At 48.1% G+C, this 21481-nt stretch overlaps 1 protein-coding gene across 6 annotated transcripts in view; it reads left to right on the plus strand.

Moving 5' to 3' along the window:
* The window catches only part of PNPLA6 (patatin like phospholipase domain containing 6), a 1092789-nt gene that overhangs the window by 678358 nt on the left and 392950 nt on the right, over positions 1 to 21481 (plus strand). For all 6 annotated transcript variants that reach the window (XM_069603923.1, XM_069603925.1, XM_069603924.1 and 3 more), the window contains one exon: positions 1734 to 1882. In XM_069603923.1, the coding sequence (XP_069460024.1) occupies positions 1734 to 1882 (149 nt within the window). The remainder of the gene's footprint in view (positions 1 to 1733; positions 1883 to 21481) is intronic.

Consider the following 21481-nt stretch of genomic DNA (forward strand, 5'->3'; position numbering starts at 1 on the left):
GTAATTATATCCCTATATTTAGGGTCGCTGTATGTAATGTTGCCGGGAAAAGGTTGCAGCGACATATAGAGGACCATATATATAGGGACAAGGGCAGGCGGAGGTCGCATGGGTGACCCCGGCTCCCCATGGAAAAAAAAAGGGTTTGGGGTTTGCAAGGGTGTCCCCCGCATTTTCCATGTAATAATGTCACCACAAAAAACAGCAATTCTTCTGCAATCTTTTTCAATGGCGATATTTTTGAGGGGACATTATTACATGGAACCACCAAAACGAGTTGACAACAGAACACACCACCTATGAACAAAACTAATAAAGGGATCAAGCTCCAGCTTTGAGACAAAATGATGTATCCTCAGTAAGTGGTTGTAAAGTGCCATCCATGTGCCGAAACTAATGGTGGTGCATGAACCAAAACGACTTGTGTTGCAAAAGCACCATATATCAGCCAAAAAAACAGTAGTCTTTTCCTCCCCCCACATTGCCAGCCCTCTTTTTACAAGTTCCATAACAATGTTTTTGCCACAATGAAGTTCGACTTTTGGGCCAAAAGTAACAGGCTAGCCCAGTTGTAAGCACGCTATATATGTTTAATTATGGAGTAGTTTTTATTGCTTCTTAAAGAAAAGTGAACTCTTAAAAGTATTTTACTGGCTAAGCTGCTCTAGGGTAAGGCAAATAAAACACATGGTGAGCACATGAAAGAGAGACAAATCATTAAATATTGTATAATATTTTACATATGTTGTGGGGCACACATTTTTGCCTCAGGGGAGGGCAGCTTAAATTATTTTTGCTGCACCAAACAAACTGACACTTCTCTCAACCATCCTTCTTTTGTAGCTAGTTTTAAGGGCCGACATGGCACCCATTTTGCCTATTTGCTGGTGGTGCTCTAGACTGCTGCTACTACATTGTCCAAACGTTGGAAGAATACCGGTCTTAAATAGGTGCTCCAGTGAAGAATCTTTCTCACCCATTCGTACTCTATACCCATTTTCATTTTATTTCTTTTAGTTTTGTGTCCCAGGATAGGAGGAACTCGCCTATGAAGATCATTCAATCTTGCTCTTTGTTCTTGCCATGTTTTGAAGGCAGGACCTACACAAAGTCTTTGGCCCGGCCCTTCTCATCACTTTCACATTCTTGTACATGGAAATAACACCTGTGAACCTTCAGACAGGAAATATCAAGCCTGAGAGAGGCGGATAGGGATCTTCATAAGCGGTTACTTCTCTGTGTTCTCATTCATGTAGGCCTTGATGATGCTTCACTGGAGTTTCTCTTTAAGTCATTGGGCTCGATGTGACTGCTGATCAATGTTCCCCACCAGCATTACATTCTAAATGGGGTGGAGCCAAAGCCATTGAGGTAGTTATACAGTGCCCAGTGAGAAGGCCTTACATATTTACTTTGTGCAGCTTTGCGTGTTTTTCTTTCATCTGCTGTTTGGGTGTTCCTGGAGCTTTGCACACCTTTTGGAGTTACGCTACCGCCCAGCTGGTTGCATGACATAGGAGGTGTTTAACAGGGGTGATGGCGTGATTTGAGAATGCAACACTCACAACCAGAGTCTGAGTGCATGCAAATTGTTCTACTTAACTTTGTCTTTGACGGTGTCTAAATGGCTGCAGTGTTTGTTTTGAATAGGGGGAACTACATGGCTGTTGGGGTAATCGTTGGTGACATTTCCCATTGAACATAACATCTCTCTCTTGCGTCCTAAACTTCAGCGGACATCGCCCGTAACATGGGCGCCAAAACAGTTATTGCAATTGATGTGGGGAGCCAGGATGAGACGGACCTCTGTAACTATGGCGACAGCCTGTCCGGGTGGTGGTTGCTGTGGAAACGTCTGAACCCCTGGGCAGAGAAAGTCAAGGTAAACTGGATACACAGGACACAGTTATTTCATTTACGTTATGTAATTTAATAAAGCATTTCTAAAGTATTCCACAGGCATGGTCTTGAAGCACTAAAGAGAAGGAGAAATGCAGTTCTGGAGGACTACGGTTGTACATTATATTACATACATTATATTACAGTGCACTGGGTAATGGGAACAATTGCATTAACGGACAAAATACAGCATGTTTTAAAAAAAAATGTAATTTCTTTCTTGGCATTTTCAAACAAAACCAAACAAATCGTAAGACCGGCCATCGGTCGTACTGTGAGAACAGCACCCCTCTCCCTCCCCTCTTCTCCCCGCCCGTTATGATGAAAGGAGTCGTTATGTCATTGGTTTTCATCTATGTGGTGGAGCTGTTGGAGTTTCATCGCTACGTGTTGGGCTGATGGTTAAGATCTGGTTGACGAGTATCGACATCGTCGGACATTGAAAGCAAATATGCGATGTACGGTCCCCATATGTCCGGAGGGCGTGCGTGTAGTGGCATAGTCTGTTTCTACATCTTGACAGAAAGTTACGTCTTTCAGCCAATGCTGCAGGGTTGGAGGGGGGCCTCTAACCACGTCTAGGTGATTCTTCTTCGAGCTAGGACCAGCAATAGATTTGTTAGTCTTTTAACTGTGCTCGGTAGTGATTGGGTTCAGCTTAGCAATATTGACTTGGGTTCGAAAGTAAGATCGGTTCCTATTATTGCTGAAGTTTTTTTTAGCACTGCTCTCCAGAAGGTGGCCACTGGAGGACAGGACCATGCTAGGTGAAGAAAGTCTGCTGTGGGTGCTCCACATCTGTAGCATTCTGCTGAGATAGAGTCCTTTTTTGAGTGAAGCTTTGCGGGCGTGTGGTATGTTTAATGGAGGTAGTTGAAATGGATCAGCTTAAACCTTGCGTTGATCGCTACTCTGTGTGTGAGTTTTAGTGTGTAGGCCCATTCCTCGTCTGGAATTGTGCTGCCTAGTGTTTTTTCCTATCTCTTTTTGGCGCTTGGCAGGGCGGGTCTATTTCGTTGAATAGACCTTTGTAGATATTTGTTACGAGGTGCCCGTCTCGAGCTTGGATTGCATAATGGAGTAATGGCCAAATCGACGGTTGTTGTGGGAAGTCTGAGATAACCTCCTGAAGCGAGTGGCGTAATCTGTGATATATGAACGTGTCAAGGGCATTGTTGTCTCCTCTTTCTCGTGCTTGTTGTATTGTCAGGAAGGTCCCTGCTGGAAAGAGATCGTCCATGGAGTGTAATTGTAGCTTTTCTGCCCAAAGTATGAAGACTTTTTCGGTTGTGATGGTTATTCCGGGGATGTGTTTGATCGGCAAGAGAGGAGAGTATCTGGTCACGACGTCGTCTTCCTTGGCAATTTTCCTCCAAATTGAATATGTGGTGACAACTGGATTCATTTCGGATTGAGCGACTGGAAATCGGCCAAAGATAATTGATCGAAGGAGGTATGGTGTTGCCAGTGCTCTTTCTATCTGGACGTGTGGTCTTCTAAAATGCGTTGTTTACCATTGGCTGAGGTGTTATGCTTGGGCCGCCCAGTAGTAGCGTTCCAGATCCGGGAGGGCTAGTCCACCCTGCCGTGTCGGTAGGGTTAATGTGGAGTATGCAACCCTTGCCACTTTGCCAGCCCATATGAGGTTGAGGACCATAATCTTCATGCGTTGAAAAAGTTTGTGTAAGGAGCAAGGGAATGTTTGCGAAGAGGTAGAGTAGTTTTGGTAAAATGATCATCTTTACAATCGAAATCCTGCCCCAGAGGTTGAGTGGTAGAGATTTCCACCTGTCGATCTTGGTTTGGATGGTGACCATGGTGGCTTTGTAGTTGTCGTGAATGATCTCCTCTTTCAAGCGGGACATGTAGATGCCGAGGTACCTCACATGCGTGCGCTGCCACTGGAAGCTGAAGTCGTCAGCAAATTCAGTAGTGGCAGTGGTAAGCAGGAAGATTACAGACTTGCTGTTAATTTTCAGCCCTGAGAAACGTCCAAACTGTAATACTGCTCTTATTACCGGGTTTAGGTTCACATCTGCGTTCTGTAGGAACAAGGCTATGTCATCGGCGTAGAGTGAGATGATCATCTTGTGTGGGCCAAACAAGAGACCTCTGTGGAGGTGGTGCATCCGTATGTCTGAAGCAAGGCGTTCCATTATTAGAGCGAACAGAAGTGCAGAGAGGGGACAGCCCTGTCTTGTTCCTCTTCTCAGGTAGATATTGGCAGAGCAGAGACCACCTAGCAAGATGTTGGAAATTGTTTTTTTGTAGAGTAGAGAGATCATGTGTAAAAACTGCTTGCCCAGACCCATCCTCTCCAGAACTGTGAACAGAAAGGGCCATTCAACTGAGTCGAAAGCCTTCTCGGCATCTAGCAGCACTGCCACGGCTTGACAGTCCGGTTCTAGGGCCGCCATTGCTTGGAACATCCTTCTTATCCCATATGATGTGTTCCTCCCAGGGACGAAACCCCTTGATCGGCCAGCACCATGGTGGGCATGAGGGGTAGTAGCCTCTTGGTTAGGACTTTTGCGAACATTTTGTTGTCGAGATTTATTAATGAAATCAGTTCTTGTGTAACAGGATTATGTTGGCTCTGTATAGTGTTGGTGGTAGCTGGTCCCTGGAGAGGGCCTCGTCGTAGACCTGGAGGAGCAGTGGGGCGAGGATGTCTGCAAAGTGTTTATAGAAGTCGCCGGATAGGACGTCCGTTCCTGGCGCTTTAGAGTTAGGAAGTTCCTTAAGGACCTCGACGATCTCTTCAACTGTGATGGGGCCATTCAGAGGTTCTCTGAGCTCTGGTGCGACCCAATATAGTTCGATTTCATCTAGGTATCACGTCAGCTCTGCTGGATCGGCGAAGTAGCTTGAGTCGTACAGGTCTTGGTAGAATCTGCGGAAGCTTTCGACGATGTAGACTGTCGAGTGGACGGTATTGCCTGTGGGGTCTCTCACTGAGTCGATCGCTGTGGGTCTTCTGTCCGCGGCTATAAGCCTTGCGAGGAGGGCCTCAGGCTGTTGACCTTCTCCATATTGCCAAATCGTACGATGTCTGTCTAGGAACTTTATTTCCCTTTCGGCTGCGCTTCGGTCACCTCCAATTCTTTCTTGATAGTTGCTAGCGCTTGTGGAGTGTTATCAATTCGGAGAGCTCCTTTAAGGTCTTTGAGTCTTGATTCGCTAGTGTTCAGCTCCCTCCGCAGTAGTTTTAGTATTTCACATTCTTTCGTCATGCAGACCCCTCTAGTAAAACATTTTAAGGTTTCCCACAGAGTCCCGGCTGAGTGTACCAAGCCTCGGTTGGAGTCGAGGAAGTGTACTAGTTCATTTCTGAGTTTCTTCTGCAAAGACCTAGTCTTGCAATGCTCGTAGCTTGAATCACCAGTGAGGGCGTGGTTTGGTTGCTTATGTGGTGGTGCAAACTAGGGACACCATGGAGTGATCTGACAAGGATCTAGGCAGAATGCGACAGTCGTCCCATTGTAGGCGGCTGTGATTGGATACAAGGAGATAATCTATCCTCAAGCTTGTTTTGTGGACCCAGGAGTGAAAGGTATAGTCGCTGGTATTTGGGTTCTTGTGCCTCCAGATATCGACCAGGTCGTAGGCTCTGCAGATTTCAGTAATTTGTAGGGATGCCTTGGATGGAGTCGCCGCCATGTTGTGAGATTTGTCTTTGTCTGGATTCAGCGTTGTGTTGAGGTCGCCGCCCCAGATGATCGTGGATTGCTTGACCATGCTCAGTTGCATCATCACCCATTCAAAGTTGTTAGGACCGTTGGTGTTTGGGCCGTATGAGTTCACTAGAGTGACTTCTTCCCTGTCAATCGTTCCCTGTATCAGGAGCAATCTGCCTTCTGTGTCCTTTTTTTGGGCGATGAGTCTGAAATTGATCGCTTTATTGATTATTATGGCTACTCCCCTGGCGTAGGACGAGAAAGAGGCGAAATAGCGGTGACATCCCCATTCCTTTGCCCAGGGGTGTTCGGAGTTCAGGCGTAGGTGCGTTTCCTGAATGAACACAATGTCGATTTTATGCCGACGCAAGTATTGAGTCATTTTCCTAATGTTTGCTGGCTGATTTCCACCTTTAATATTCCATGTAGCTATGGTGAAGGTGCTGTGACTTTAATTCTTGTGCAAGCGATTCTTTGCGTTTGGGGGCTGAAGGGCGGGGGGGTCGACTCTTGCCGTGTTGATTTTGTTTGTGACGTGTTCGTCTCCTTGAGTGGAGCATGTGGGGAATCCTGGGTGCCATAAAACTTGTTAACTCCCAACTTGTGAGTGTATCCCTCCCATTTTCCGCGAGCAACCCCCAACTGGCTCGTCGTGGTTCCCTCTTCCTTTAACATGAAACTTGAACATTGCTGTACTAGGGGCGCTTGGATCTTCCCAAGTCGCGCGGCCTTGAGGGTGTTACACCCTCTATTTTGTGTTCCGGCAGCTTGATGATCTCAGTGAGCTGTAATCTGTTGCGTCCGTTTATCTATGGTGGATTCCTCTGGGCCCTTTCTCTTTGTGCTCGAGCTTGGTTGTTCTCAGGTGGCCGACAGCCCGCCTGATCGAGGTACACATTTGCCTCTTCGGGGGATTGGAAAAACTGGGCTTTGTCCTGGTGTTGTATCCTCAAATGGCCTGGAAACAGCATCGAGTAGGGGATTTGGTTGGTGCGACGTCTCTGTTTGATGTTTGTGAAGGACTTCCTTTGTGCCTGGACGGCTGGAGAAAAATCGGGATAGAAATGGACGGTGTCGCCGTCGTACTGTAACTCGCCTTTCTCCCTGGCCATTCGGAGTATCGCATCTCTGTCCTTGTAATTAAGTAACTTTGCAATTATTGGTTGCGATGGCGCTCCGGGAGCGGGCCTTGACGTCGGTATTCTATGCGCTCTTTTGACGACGAACAGGGGTGAGAGAGTGTCGGAGCCAAAAAGGGATTTACACATTTCTTCAATGTGGTCTTCCAACTTTCCCCCATAGTTGCTTCTCTCTTGCCCCTACTATCCGATAGTTATTCCTTCTGGAGCGCCCTTCAAGGTCTTCGTTTTTGGCATTGGTTATTTTGATTTGGGCTTCGAGGGATGACACTCTGGTATTTAAGGATGATACTCCGTCGTCCAGGTTAGAAATCCGTTGCTCTGCTTCATCCAGGCGCTCGTTGTGGGTGTCTAGACGGTGTTGGATTTGATCAACTTTGATCAACTTTGGATGAGAGGCCGTCTAGCTTACTGTCTAGGTTGTTGATTCCGGATTTCAGTTCTAAAAGAAGGGCTCCGATGTCGAGTGATTGGGGTTCAGCATTGTCTTGGTGTGACGTGAGTGCCAGGGATTCTGGTTCGCTGTTGTGTCTCGGGGCTTTTGCTTAAGTGCCTCCGTCAAAGTTCAGTTTCCGCTGCTGTTTGTCGGCTTTCCCCATTGCGAGTGCGAATGGATGGTGTTGCTGTTCACTGAATGGCAGGATTTGGGGGACAGTCAAGGCGGTGTGCCCAACTACCGAGTGTCTGTAATGCCCATGAGGATTCTCGTTGCTCTGTGGGTTCTTCGCCTGTTGTTTATATCTCTTAGAGCCGTTATCCAGAGCTAGGTTTTCAGCCCGCCATGCGTGTTTTGGTAGGTGTCGGGCCGGTGAGGGATATGCAGCCTGTTTAACGCGGATGCCGTGAAACACGCACGTGATGTCCCGGTGCGGTCAGTGGTGCTATGGCCGGTGCAGGCTGGCCACAATGTTCTCACTGTGTTGTGAGGGCTGGGGCCCTTTGTTGAATGGTGTTGGGTTGTTGTTTGGGGGCAGCCCAAAGGGGCACAGTCAACAAGCGCCGGGGGGGGGCAGTGGGTATGAGCCTGGGCCAGGCGCTGCAATTCTGAGGCTCTTTCTGTTGAGCACGCCCCCTCCAAGCTACCCCCCCTGCATGCTCCGTACCTGCTGGGCTCCAGCCCACCGCTCGCTCCTCTGTACGTGTCCTCAGGGTGCTGCTGCCTGGGTCGCTGGTGGGCAGCTATGGGACTGCAGGGCTCCGTCGGAGCGCGGCCCGGCCTCTGTGTCCTCCGCTCCCAGTCGGGTCCACAGCGAACCACCGCAGGACAGCCGCGGGCCGCCCCGAGCCCCTGCTCGTGTCTCTGGGGTCGGCGGCACCCGCCGGGGTGGGGGCCTCTGCGGCCGGGCCGAGACGTCCGTCACCCGCGGAGACCAGCCGATCCGCACGGAGTTGGCTGCTGTTGTTGCTGGGGAGGGGGCGTAGGTGAGGCCGGAATTAGTTTCAGCTGTCCCGGGGGGGGGGGGGGGGGCCAGAGCCGGGATGAGCGCCCACAGCGCTGGTGTAGCAGCTCCTTCGCCTTCTCCGTAGGCTCGCCCGAGCCGCTCCGGAGTCAGCCGTTGGTTCTTGGCGGGCCCTCAGGAATCCTCAGTCACCCAGGGACGTTGTGATGCGCTAAGCGGTGCCTAGGCGGCCAGGGTCTTCGGATCCAATTTCAGCTCAGCTATGCTTCCTCACTGTGCTCCGGTAGGAGCGTTGGTGTACGTTTTAAGAAGTTGTACTGCCGGAATATGGAGGTTTTGATGAGGATTTTGAGAGGCCGCGCGGGAGCTCACAGAGGAGCGGCCATCTTGTTCGAGTCTCTAGCGCCCTCAAAATACGCCAAGTTTAACATTAGTAATATGGCTAACTACTGTGTGGTGGATTGGGGTGGGCTGCATGTTTGACAGATGTGTGTTCAACTATTGTCCAGTTACAAATATTTTGAGAGGTGTTCATAATTAGTATAACGCAGACCGTCTGTAAGTGATCCTACGCAAAATAGTGATGCGTGCAAGGTCAGTTGCAATTACATCTAACTGTCCAAGTAGAGCTTGTTGCTGCTGTGGCACTGCATAAAGAGGAAAATAATGCACTGCAATGCAGACGTACAGTGCACATTGGTATACATTCTGTCCCATAACCAATATCTCATTAATTTACTTAGCATAGCAAAACATACCATGTCAAATAACGTACTATTGCATGTTATAAGATTGCATGACAACACATGGCGTAGCATAGAGTATAACACAGCTGTAAGGAAGGCATGGTATCAAGAGTAGACAGACACAAGTGATTACAGTTCAAGGGTGTTTATTAAACTGTATAGATAGGATGGAAAAACACCTAATGTAAATCTAAGATGTGAGCAAGCTACGACCATCAAATAAAAAATAAGGCAGTGCTAGTGGCATCTTGTCAAAATAAAAGGGCCTATACTATAAAGAAAACTTGCCAATCCTTACAACTAAATACCAAAAAGTGTGTGGGCTAGGATTCACAAGAAAGAAAGGTGTTTTCACAAATAGGTCAGGCTGTGGTAGCCGGGGTTCTCCCTTCCCCACGTTTTGAGCACGGGACAAGGTGGGACTTGAGCTTTCCCAGCACGAGACGACTTTTATACAAAAAAGTCTCTGGCCTCCGAGGACCTGATGGGCTCCAAAAATAAAAAATTTTCCTTTCAAATGTAAACATTGGGTGGTGACCTCTGGATCCCTCTCTTCCGGGCTTGGATCCCAAAACAGTTCCTATTGATATTTGGACCTTTGGGGGGATAGTTTACCTGCTTCTGAGGGCCTGATAGGTTCCAAAAATAATAAACAAAAGTTCCTTTTGGATTTCACTTGAGTGGATGATTCTTCACCCCTGGATCTCCCCCTCTTCTGTGCTCAGACCCATCTCGAATATCAGCCTCCCTCCTGTCGGTTTCACTCCGGTTTATATTCAAAGATAACTTCTCGATTGCTTTTACGTGCCTTTGGGGTGATAGCTTCTCACCTCTGGATCCCCCTCTTCTGGGCTCAGTTCCTTTTAGAACATTTGCCTCCCTCCTGTCGGGTTCACACTGGCTTTTGCAAAGATATTTTCTCCTTGACATTCACAAATCTTAATGTCTTTTTAAACAGTTTCCTGTGGACCTCTCTCTACCGTGTTCACTTTTGTCAACACACTGTTTCTTGGGACTTTAGACATTGCCCCTCTTTATTGGCATTCCTCCTTCGGGTTCACTCTTGCCACTTCATATTTCCTTTTGATTTCTTTTGATGTGGGATTCATTTCCCTTACTTTCTCGGGTTGTCAGTCAAAGACTTTCAACTGTACGGGGATTTTGCTGGACCACTGTATGACCACTTTGACCTTTCTCATCGGCTCTCCTACGGCCTTTTGGTATCAGTAGTTTCACTCACCATGGGATTAACCAGAGTCTCTCGAGTGAACACCCATGTGGTGCCGATTCCCACTGCAGCTGGTCTTCCCTTAGCAATTCACTGTTCTTTGCACTTTTCTCAATGTGCCACTTTGCGACTTTCATTTACCACAGTAAGGTTTCTTATCGGAACTCACCGGCTGTGATGAACCGCCTGGCTTTCCTTGTATCTGGAGTCAAGGCCGGTACCACAGTAGCAGGCGTCGTCCTCGGTCCTGCTTAACAGCGTAGGCACGCACTGTGTACCGTTGTCATCTTCTGCAACACACTTGAGCTATTGTCCGCGGTCTTACATTTCCTTCTGCAGAGGTCTTGCGGGTCTTGGTCGGAAAGGGCAAGGTTGTTTCTCTCCTTGTCAGTTTTTCGATTCTTGCCGCTTTTCTCCTCCTCTTAAACTGCTGTTCCTGGATAACTGTCGCCTTGCGCGGTCTGCCTTGCTCGTATTGTGCTCTCATGCTCCACCCTTTATCCTAGTGGGGAAGGGAAAGGGTCCAATTGCCTGAATCTGCCTGAACCTTGTGTCGGGACACGCCAGGAAAATGGCTCTTTTGTTAGTCCTTCCTCTTTCTAAGTTATTGAAAGTGTTCGGGTCGGAAAGGGGATGGTTGTCATAAAAAATGATATTCTTTGTTCTAGGTGGGCTGGTAAATTCAGAAGGGTGAGATTGATATGGTTTGTGCAATAAACGGGAATGACTGAAATTATTATCATAAGATGAAAAGGGGGGATTGTGGGCATGGTAGTGTTCTGTTTAAGCAGATTGGGAGTGTGGGAAATAACAATCAGAGGGACGGGAAGGAGAATGACTGGGAGTATTAGTGTAGTTTCTGAATATACAGGGGATCGGGATCCAAGGGCATTTGTTATATATGGAGGGTTTGTTGGATTTGGGCAAGAGAGATGCGACGAGAGGAAGGGAGGCAGAGGTGGTACAGCCTACCAAAGTCTTATGGACTGCTTCCTTCTCACCTTCCTCGTCGGTATAATACTGCATCTTACCTGGGGAATTTCCCCGAGCACAACCCCAGGCTCCACCATCCAGTTGACCCTCTCTCGCTCGTCTGCCACTAGAGTTGGTGGTGTGAGAGCATCAGCCCTTTCCAGGCCACCTGAATAACGGATTCTCGAGTCCTGCGTGGGAGAATACCCTCACACAGCCTAGCAAAGATCTTGCCTTCCCATAACCCTTAGCCCCCTGTGAAATATAATGCCTTGTGATGGCATTTATGACTTTTGTTTGCCTTTCTATACCATGTTATGGTTGATATGTGGCTTCAGGATTGTCTGCACCCCTCACCAACCTGTCCATCGATATATCAAACTTCTCACTGCAGTAACCTGCTCTAATTCTATGTTCAAGCACACAATACGCATACCACTGACACATAACAATTGATCACGCCTTCCAACAGATATCAAACATCAGAACTACATCTCTGCAACCAGCTTACACACCACAGTCCCGACCACTGAATCCCAGCACCGCTAGTACACCGGGCTCTTTAAGACACGAATGCCGTTATGCTCTTGGCCCCGAATACCTAGAGACCTGCGTGCAGGCCTCAAGGTACCTTCAGTCTGCATGCATCAACATAACAGCAAAACATCATGCATTTCCCTGCACTCTCCTCCATCTTTACTCACCTCCCCTCTTTCAGATCTCCCACTGCACCTGGAGAACATGCAAAACATAGTGTAGCGCTGTATGAATCCCAATATCATATCATAATATGACATAGTTAAATACCGTTGCCTAAAATAGGTTACAAACTAAGCAAAACATGGCATCACATCATATCATGCTGTAATGTAGTAGAGCAAGAGCATATAACCTCTCTTTCAATGGATTGCATTCTCCCACAGATTTCTCATCAGATAGATATCCATTCCAGCGTCAGCTGCTCTTAAACTTTTTCGACCAGGGGCGCAGAACGACTCTCGACCGTCAATCCCCGTACATCAGTTTCTTTTTCTGCACGCTCAGCACACTGCTTTTTGCAACATGTCTCGTGAGAGAAATGGCATCTGGGTTCAAGCGGTGTCAAGACTGCAACGCCAAGATGCAGATCACCAACCTGCATGTGATCGGCATGTGGTGTCTGGGTAAGCATCACGCCATTTAAAATTGTGGCTCTTGTCAGCAGATGAACCCTAAGTCACTGAGGGAACAGACAGCGAAGCTATCGCTTAGGCGGCCTCTGCTGAAATCTCTGGCTTGTTCGACAGCCAGGTTGTCTGGACAGGAAACAGAGGATTCTATGTCGAAGAGCCCAAGAAGAACAGGTATCGGAAGAAGGCCAAGAAAAGTTTGCATTCTCTGAGCCATTTGTCATCCTCATCTTCCCACAAAAAGAAGCGGCACTGCCGGCGCAGGCACGTCTCCCATTTGTCGGAAGAACGGGGTGTGATGAATCTGATGGTGTCATCACTGATTCCCCGGCAGTGACCTCCTCCCATGTGGTCAGGGGACAGCAGCTGCTACCTGATTCTGACCCTGGGGGAAGCTATATGAGAGGACACAACCTCTGGGCAGATGTCATTGCTTCATCGGGTGAGACCTGGTATCCCCCATTTTCCCTTGATGAAAACCCTCCCATGTCTAATACCCTCATGGCCTATTGTCACAACCTCTCCTCTTCCTAGGAAGAATAGAGAGTCTTTTCCCCAGACCTGTAGGCCAACATTCCAACTTTGGTCTGCCTGCGCCAGTACGACACCGCCTTTGCCAGTTCCACTTCTCAATCATCCAGGACTGATTTGCCATTGGAAAGGCTTATCCAAGTTTTTCATATCAATCAACAACAATGGACTTCTTTTCCCAGAAGTACTCATATTCTGGGACGAGGAAGAGGGATTGAGCAATACAGAGCGGAAGAGGCCACAAGCCCAGCAAGTGCTCTATTTGATGCTTGCATACACATGTGACTGAGCAATTTAAAGAGCACAAGTAGAGTGTTAATGGCTGCTGTTGGCGAGAGAAAGCTGCACCTCTCTGCGAGGCTCGAGGTACTGAAAAGCCACGACAGGTGTGGTGGAGCCAGACGACTCACTGATAAAGAAGACTAAAGCCGCTACTTGAGTAGAACACACTGTGGGAACCCCAGGAGCCAGCGAAAGACTCCTGGGCGTTCGCAGCTGACAGAGGTAGCACTTCACTTACTGAAGGCTGGAGCGTAGCGGGGGTGTCCAGTGGAAGCCTTGGGAGATCGAAGAGAAAGCTGTCGCAAGAAGAAAGCAGGCAGAGTACTTTCACCGGCTGACCTCTGGAGAACCCAGGAAGTCAACCGAGAGACTGCAGGGACACTGGGCTATATCAGCGACCCTGCTGAAGGGAAATAATTGCAAACCAAACAACAGAAAGAGAAAATGCTTATTGTAAAAGGGGGAATTGAATTGCAAACCAGCCCCTTGCAAATATGTGAATGTATGCAGTGCAAGTACATGGGGAAACCCAACAGAATAATATATCAAGAGGATATATTATCCAACCAAGTAGATGTACAATTGTGGGAGCAGGCAGAGATCCCGTATGAACAGAATGCCCGGGAGGGGCAGTGGACAAGCTCGCTCTGGCAAGCAAGTGCAGCAGTTTCCAAATGGACAATGGGGCGGAGGTGCTCTTATAGGAGGTCTGTCGGCCTCTGCAGCTCCAGGTGCGAAGCACCTGTGAAACAGCCTTCACCACTCTTCGCCTGTAGAGGGCAGGATTTCTCTGTTCATCGAGGAATGGAATCTCATCACATCAGACACCTTGCACTTACCGGTCTTCCAACAGGGATACTGTTTCCCCTTTGCTGCATGCCCTCCAAACTATTCACAAGCCAACCAGTACTTGCCTCCAGATCCCTGCCTCCTGGTGGTGGTTTGTCGGTTTCTAGCAATATGGACCATAGATTCGATGCCCCACTCATGCCAGAATGAGGCAATGGCTGGTATCCAGTGTATTTTCTGGTGCCGAAGAAAGATTGGGGCTTACGCCCCATTCTGGATCTTGGCTCCTGAATCTGTACTTGTGCAAGGACAATTTCACAATGGTCCTTCAAGCCCCCGACTTGCAGGACTGGCTGGTCTCCCTAGATCTCGCGGATGCCTACTTCCATGTGCCTATCAACAGAAGGCAGAGGAAATACCTCAGATTCACAGTAGGGCACTACCACTTCAAGGTCCTTCCATTTGATCTGTCTTTGGCACCCAGGGTCTTCACCAAGCCGCTGGCAATGTTAGCGGCTTGCTTCAAAAGAGAAGGCATTCATGTCCATCAGGGCAGCTGGTTCATGTGAGCTCACTTCCCAGACCAGGCAATGGCACATCTGTTCCACACGTGCCGCCAGTTGCACAGGTTGGGCTTATCCAAGAACTTCAAGAAGTCTTTGGACCTCATTACGAGTCCGGCACCAGCAGTGCCGGTGAAACCAGCAGGCTGGCCGCCAGACTCGTGATTTCTCCCGTACCTGGCTACCTTGAATTACCAGGGTATTACCACCCTGGCGTTCCACGAAGTAAGGCGCAGGAAAAATGCTATTCCCCATTCGAGTCCCATACGACTGTGGGAATGGGGAAGACGGTAGCACAGGCACCATTGATAATGGTGCCGGTACTACCATCAAAGTCTGCGGGTGGGTTCCGCCCGCCATGTTAGACCTGGCGAGCGGGAGGGCAGCTGGCCTGCAAACGTATGCTCTGCCGGTTCGGTAACAATGGTGCCAGTAAGTTTACTGGCACTGTTACCGGACCGGCAGGGCCATAATGAGGCCCCTAGGTTTTACCACCCCAGACCTTTGGATTTATCAAGGCCGTCTTGGTAATTATTTATGATTATTTATTTATCTTTGCATTTATAAAGCACACAGCCAGCCTGCGGCATGAAGGCGCTGTTACAGGAAGAGGACTTAGTTACATGGAACATACATAACGTGTTGCATGTCAGACATTTACTTGAAATTAGGTGTGGACAGGTGGTGCTTTGCAATGGCTAAGCAGCCATTCACTTGGGCAGGGCCTTCCTGCCCGTGGATTGAGTAGTGAACATCTCCAAGATGGTCCACATCCTGCAATTCCTGGAGAAGGTTCCAGTTTTGGCATTCTTGTGCCTGCTGGGTCTTATGGCCTCCTGCATTCTTATAGTGCCATAGGCTCAGCTGTGCATGAGGTGCTTCAGGGGCTTCTAGATTTCAAGGGACATACCTCAGATCTGCAAGTCTTGAGTATAAGGGAGGCATGGTATCAAAAGTATGACACTGACACAAAAGGTACATTTTGCAAAACCTTTATATAAGTTTCAATGGGGTTGGAGAAACTACTACTCTGCCCGATAGCTAAGATGAGAGTAGTCTCGACCATCAAATAATAAATAAAACAGTCCTAGTTGTGTCTGTCAAATCAAAATGGCCTATACTAACAAACCCTAATGCCTGCCCTATACCTTGTACAAAAATGGGAAAAGGAGAATATGTATGCAAAGGAAAGTCAGTGCTCAAAATATAACGAATAAATGTGGTTGAGTTGGCTCTCCTCCCCATGTTGGACAGCACAGAGTAAGGTGGTGCCTGCAGGCAAGGTGACACACTCGGGCTCAGGCTCTTAACACAAGAACAGTTCAAGACATGGATCGAGGCCTGCCTGGCCTTCCACGTCAAAGTCTTGCTTTCCAATTCCCTAAAACACAGTTCAACAAAATGTTTGCATACAGTCTCCCCCTATCGGGCTCAGACCTCTTCAAGCACAATTTCGTAACGGTCTCCCTCAATCGGAGTCGGACCTTTCAAAACACAAGTTCACGTCTGTCTCCCTCAGTCGGGCTCGGACTGTTACAAAACAAACAGTTCAAAAGAAGAACACTTGCAGGGGTTCCCTTCCCTAAGCTTAATTCATCTCCTTTAGGGGTTCTCTTCTCCTAACGTTTTACAACTTCGGTCTCCCTCTGTCGGGCTCGGGCCGTTTCCTGATGTCAAAGATTTTCAAATGTGCGTGGCCTTTTCCTAGAGACCTCTGCAGGACCACTTCGACTTTTCACTTACAACTTACACTCCTTTGTTATTTACCCTAGTGCTTTCTGGTCTGGGTAGTTCTCTGTGTATCACTTACCAAAGTTCACTTCCCCTTTTTCAGGGTCATTTTCAATCACTTCGCTTTAACAGTTCATTCACTTTATCACTATAAACATTTCACCTTTCACTGAGACTTTCGAGTGGTATACTTCCTTTTGCCGGACCACTCCGTTACTCAGTATTCCTGACTTTACAGCTATAGTTACTTTAAAGTTAATTCGCTTGTATGCTTTTCTTCGCGTCTCATCCACACTCATGCAGCCTTCCAAAGTGCAATATAATGTTGCCACTTCAATCTTGCTTTAGCACACACCTGTCTCTCACGTCTCTTGCCAAATCACCGCCTGTGTGTGTTTCTCTCTTTTCTTTCCAGTTTACGAGTCAAGGCTAGGCTAGTACCACAGGCTTGGCCTCGCCTCCCCAACTTTGCCGTTCACCCGGGAGGGTCGCTGGCATCCTTTACACAATGCAGCCTTCTTGTTTGGGACTCGGCCTTGTCCACGTTTCTCTCGCAGCCTTTTGAAGGCAACGACCTCAAGCATGGGAACTCCTGGGTTTCTTCACCCGTAGCTCTCATCCCTCGATTCGTTGCTCTGCTCCATTATGTTTGCCTTTGCCCAGGAAGTTCTGCTCGTACTCGTGTTCCAACTTGCTCAGTGTGTCTCTCTATGTTCCGCCTTTTATCCGTGTGAGGAGAGCTAATTGGCAACAGATGTATGCACTTAAATTCAAGTGCCTGACTTTGCCTGACCCAATTATCGGGACACGTCCAATGTAATGTGTAAGAGTTAGCAGTCTTACTTTCAGTCGCTGTCATGATCTCTGCTTCCAAAAGCTCAGGGTTTTCCCAACTCCCTTGGAAGCAGATCCATAACCCAGGTTCCGAGTGCCAACCAGTCCCAATTGGGACCTTTTGGACCCAGTCCTGCGCCAGTGGCACCAGGCTCATAAATATGCCCAGTCCCAGCGCTGGAAGCGCCGGGCTCATAATGCTTGCGTGGACTTTCCTGCAGCAGACCATGCTGCTTACTTGCCTGCCAGTTGAGCCTCTGATCCTCTTCTGTTTGGAACTACTTTTCCTGTTGGGTGGGGCAGGAGCCACTCCCTAGGTTCAGAACACTGGAACTTTTCTGGAAAGCAGGAACTCTTTTCTTACCTAGGCGTGGCTGTGGAAGGAGACACCTAAGCACTACAGGAGGCTATTTAAACCACACCCGATGGATGAATCTTGCTTTGCGTTATTCTGCATCCTCTGCAGCAGAACGCTCATCGTGTCTTCTGCATCTGATCCTGGGCCTAAGAAAAAAGGCTTACCATCCTGAATCCAGTCTTCAGCAACACCTATAAAGACAAGAAAGAACAGGTTAGCATTACGGTCTTCAGTGACAGCTCTTCACTTACCTGGTTCATCGGCTGTCACCAACGACTCGCGCTGCATTCCGACATCTGAAAGACAAAGGCTTACCTACTCTTCGTGCGCTCCGGAGGTCTTCACACTGCATTCCGGCATCTGAAAGACAAAAGCTTACCAACTCTTCGCACGCTCCGGAGGCCTTCGGCGCTGCATCCCGCATCTGAAAGACAAAACAAAGTGCGTTTAAAGACATTGGGGAACTTTAATACTCACGTGCCATTACTCCTTTCCACATCTAACCCAGTGGGTATTCCGGCACCCTGCAGCCGCTCCGAACTTGTACCTGCAAAATAAAATGACAGAGCGCATCGTGAAGCAGGCAACAAGCGCTTACTTACGTGCTTCCAGGCGCTTCTATTCATCACACGGGCTCCATCTTCAACTCACGTCAGCCCGTCATCCACCATCGCCGGAACCCTGCAAAACAAGAGACATCATTACTAAAGACTTTAAAGACATTAGAATTACTCGAAACTTACCGTTCGTGCAGTAAACGACGGACAGCAGTCCTCTGAAGTCAAGAGGCCTGCTCCCCTTATCCATTGAAGAAACTGGTTACAGCACCCTGCCCCGAGGCAGATGGAGAGCACTGCGTTCACTTACCTAAGGTGAGAGCGTTAACCTTCGGGGTTCTACAGGAGAAGAGAAAGGGAAGAAGAGAGAGACATTCAATAACCCAGTTCCTTAATCCCATATTTTCTATCTGCAGACATCTCACCCTTCAAGTCAGACATACAGTGCACAGAGGTCCAGCCCAAAGAGCCAGCCGTGTGTTACACATCACCTTTGAAGATACGGTATACGCCCAGTCAAGACCGGCGCCTCTACGGGAATCAGGTGAGCGTTACGGTCGCACTCTTCCTCAGCCCAGTGTTTGTGTAAAAAAGGGGGGGGGATGGAGCATCCAAAAACTCTATCAAATAGGAGGGAGCATGGGTACAGGAAAGGGAGGAATACCGCATCTCACCATGGGTTATCTCAACCCCACTCCCCGAAAACCCCTCACCAGGTGATTCCCCCTGCACTGGTCCACCCTCAGGAACTGGATCCAAAAGCGATGGCCGTGTCCTGGCCACCTGGATGACGAGTCCCCGAGGACTAGCGGGGAAGACACCTCCTGGTTTCTCACATGAGAAATTCTGAGACCAGAAGTGGTGGTCCCTATGAGACAAACTGTTGAAGGGTGCTCTGTTTCAACAGTCCTAGCCCCAACTGATGGTTGTTTCATAAGTGACTTCAAAGCCTGGGGGGGGGTGTCATATACAAGTCAGTGAGTTTAACCATGCTCCCCATCAGAATGCAGAGAACATATCAATTTGCTGGGTGTAAGGGCGATCAGACAGGTCCTGGTTGCCTACCTTCCTTCAGTACAGGGCGGCACATGGCAAAACTGTGCTGGTCATGACCAATGCACTACCTCAACAAACAAGGTGTTGTTGGGGTCCTTGCCTCTCTGTAGAGAAGCAATATGACTGTGGTTCTGAACAATGGAGAACAGTGAATGGCTGATGGCAGCTTATCTGGCTGGGAAGGGGAATGTCATGTTGGATGCATTAAGCTGACAGTCTTTGACCTCCCACAAGTTTGCGCTCTCTCAGGAGGTTCTGGATGAGATTCTACTGCTCCTAGACTCTCTAGGTGGACCTATTTGCTTCCAGTGCAAACGGGAAGTACAGGTGGTTCTGCTCCAGTACTTTTGACCTCCTCTATGCATTCCTGCCAATCCCTGTCATTCCACTGGTTCTTGGGAGGCTATGCCCCTTTGGGTCCATGGTGATCCTGATCGATCTGGACTGGGCCCCTAGAACGTGGTATCTGGAATTGCTGGACATGTTTATCTGCACTTCCTCGCGCCTTCTGCAGAGAGCGGATTTGCTTTCCCATTCGGGAGGAGTCCTCCACCTGAACCTCACCAGCCTGAACCTTCATGCCTTGCTGCTGAAAGGATGAGGTATGAGTAGAGGGATTTGTCAGAAGATGTCTTAGAAGTGCTTCTCTCTGCCGAAGACCAACCACCAAATCTATTTATGCCTGAAGTGGCAGAGGGTTTCAGCTTTGTGTGAGGAGTGGGATCTGGATGCTTTTACTTGCTTCACAGCCTCAGTTCTGGACTTTCTGCTATCTTTGCCCCACATGGGCCTGCAGATTGGCACTGTAAAGGCGCATCTTGCTGCCATTTCAATTTTCAAGAGAACCCTGGAACAGTTGTTTTTTTTCTTCAATCCCCGCAGTCATGCAACATTTTAAAGGATTGTGTAATTATTTTTCCCCAGTTGTTTGTTCTGGCTTGGGACTGATGTATTGTTAATGATTCTAGTGGGTGCTCCTTTTGAGTCCCTCCATTCTTATTCTTTAGGATCACTCACCATAAGAGGATTTTCATGGTTGCCATTACTTCTGCTTTACCGATAAGTGAGCTGCAGTCGTCAGATTAACCTCCCTATATGGTTTTCTCAAAAGAGACTGTGACATTGAGAGGGAGACCATCCTTCCTTCTGAAAGTAGTTTCTGATTTTGATGTCTGTCAAAAGATCCTATCTGTTTTCTTTTGCACCATCCTTCTAAGGCAGAGGAACTATTCCATTGGCTTGACTTGTTGTGGGCCCTCAGCTACTATGTCTCTCGGACGAGGCAGATCAGGAAAAATGACCTTTTTATTGACTACACTGGCGTCGTTGCTGGCAGGGCTGCGGCCAAACAGACCCTATCAAGGTGCATCATCCTCTGCATCTCAGAATGCTTTGATCTGGCTGCTGAGAATGTGCGTGAATGTCTCACGACTCATTCTACCAGATGACTGGTTGCCACCTCTCCATTGAGTCCCTGTTCTGGACATCTGCCTGGTGGCTACATGGTTTTCTCTGCACGTTTGCTAAGCATTACTGCTTGGACAGGATGCTCGCTTTGGTAGTGCATTCCTTCAAGGGAGTCTGTGAAAGATAAGGAATCCATTACAAGAACAAATGACTTGCCTCTTTCTGACGGATATTCCATTCTACAGATTCCTCATCAACATTCCAACCAGCCCCACTTGGCGGATAGCTAGTACGCCTCGGTCCCTCAGTGTCAGAGTGCTGGGGGAAAAAGTGTGGAACTAAGGTCACGGGGAGCAGTGCCACAATATATACTGTCCCTGATGTCATATCGAGCGACAAACATTTTAGCTGATCTGGGAGATGGATAATATAATACAAATGAGGAATCCATGTGAGGAACATCCATCAAAAAGAGCATAACCAAGAGTCAAGCCATTTGTTCTTTAATAGAAACAAAATGCATAGAAGACCACATTTCACAGGGGTGCGTGTGTTATAGATTTGTATCTGTACAGAAGGGGGTTTGTTTTACCTGAGCGCCAATGCATACGTTTCTTTGTCTTACAAGTGTTACTAGATAAGGATGTATGTTTAGAAGTGCTTAATGCTGAGAACTTTTTATGTAGTGTAGGATTCAAACTACATGGGATATGCATGTGCTGAGGCAGTGTAAATGCACAGCTGTCATATGGTTGTCACTGCATATTTATGTATGGATGTGTGAGGGTGGTGAAGAGAACATTACTGCACAGTGAAGTTTAAGTTATAGGAGCATAACTACAGAGAGCTGTGTGATGTTGCCAGTTACCTGCACAGGAAAGTGTGTGTAGATGTGTGAATGTATTTAAGTGTTCATGTTGCCTTGTAGTTACTTCAAAGCTTGTTTGTGCCTTGTTGACATCTTCCTGATGGTAGTATGGCCTCTTAATTTTGAAGGGGAATGCCTCCTGATGTGGCTGCTGATTGCTTCAGTCCAGTCAATTATGGGGATAATGCTATTCTTCGGATTGCATCCTTGCAAAAGCTAGGAGGCCTTGGAGAGACAAGTGGAAAGTGGCAAACATTAATTCTAGATTGCCTACC

This window comes from Ambystoma mexicanum, chromosome 3q (assembly GCF_040938575.1).
Source record: "Ambystoma mexicanum isolate Mex_15411 chromosome 3q, UKY_AmexF1_1, whole genome shotgun sequence".
Lineage (NCBI taxonomy): Eukaryota > Metazoa > Chordata > Amphibia > Caudata > Ambystomatidae > Ambystoma > Ambystoma mexicanum.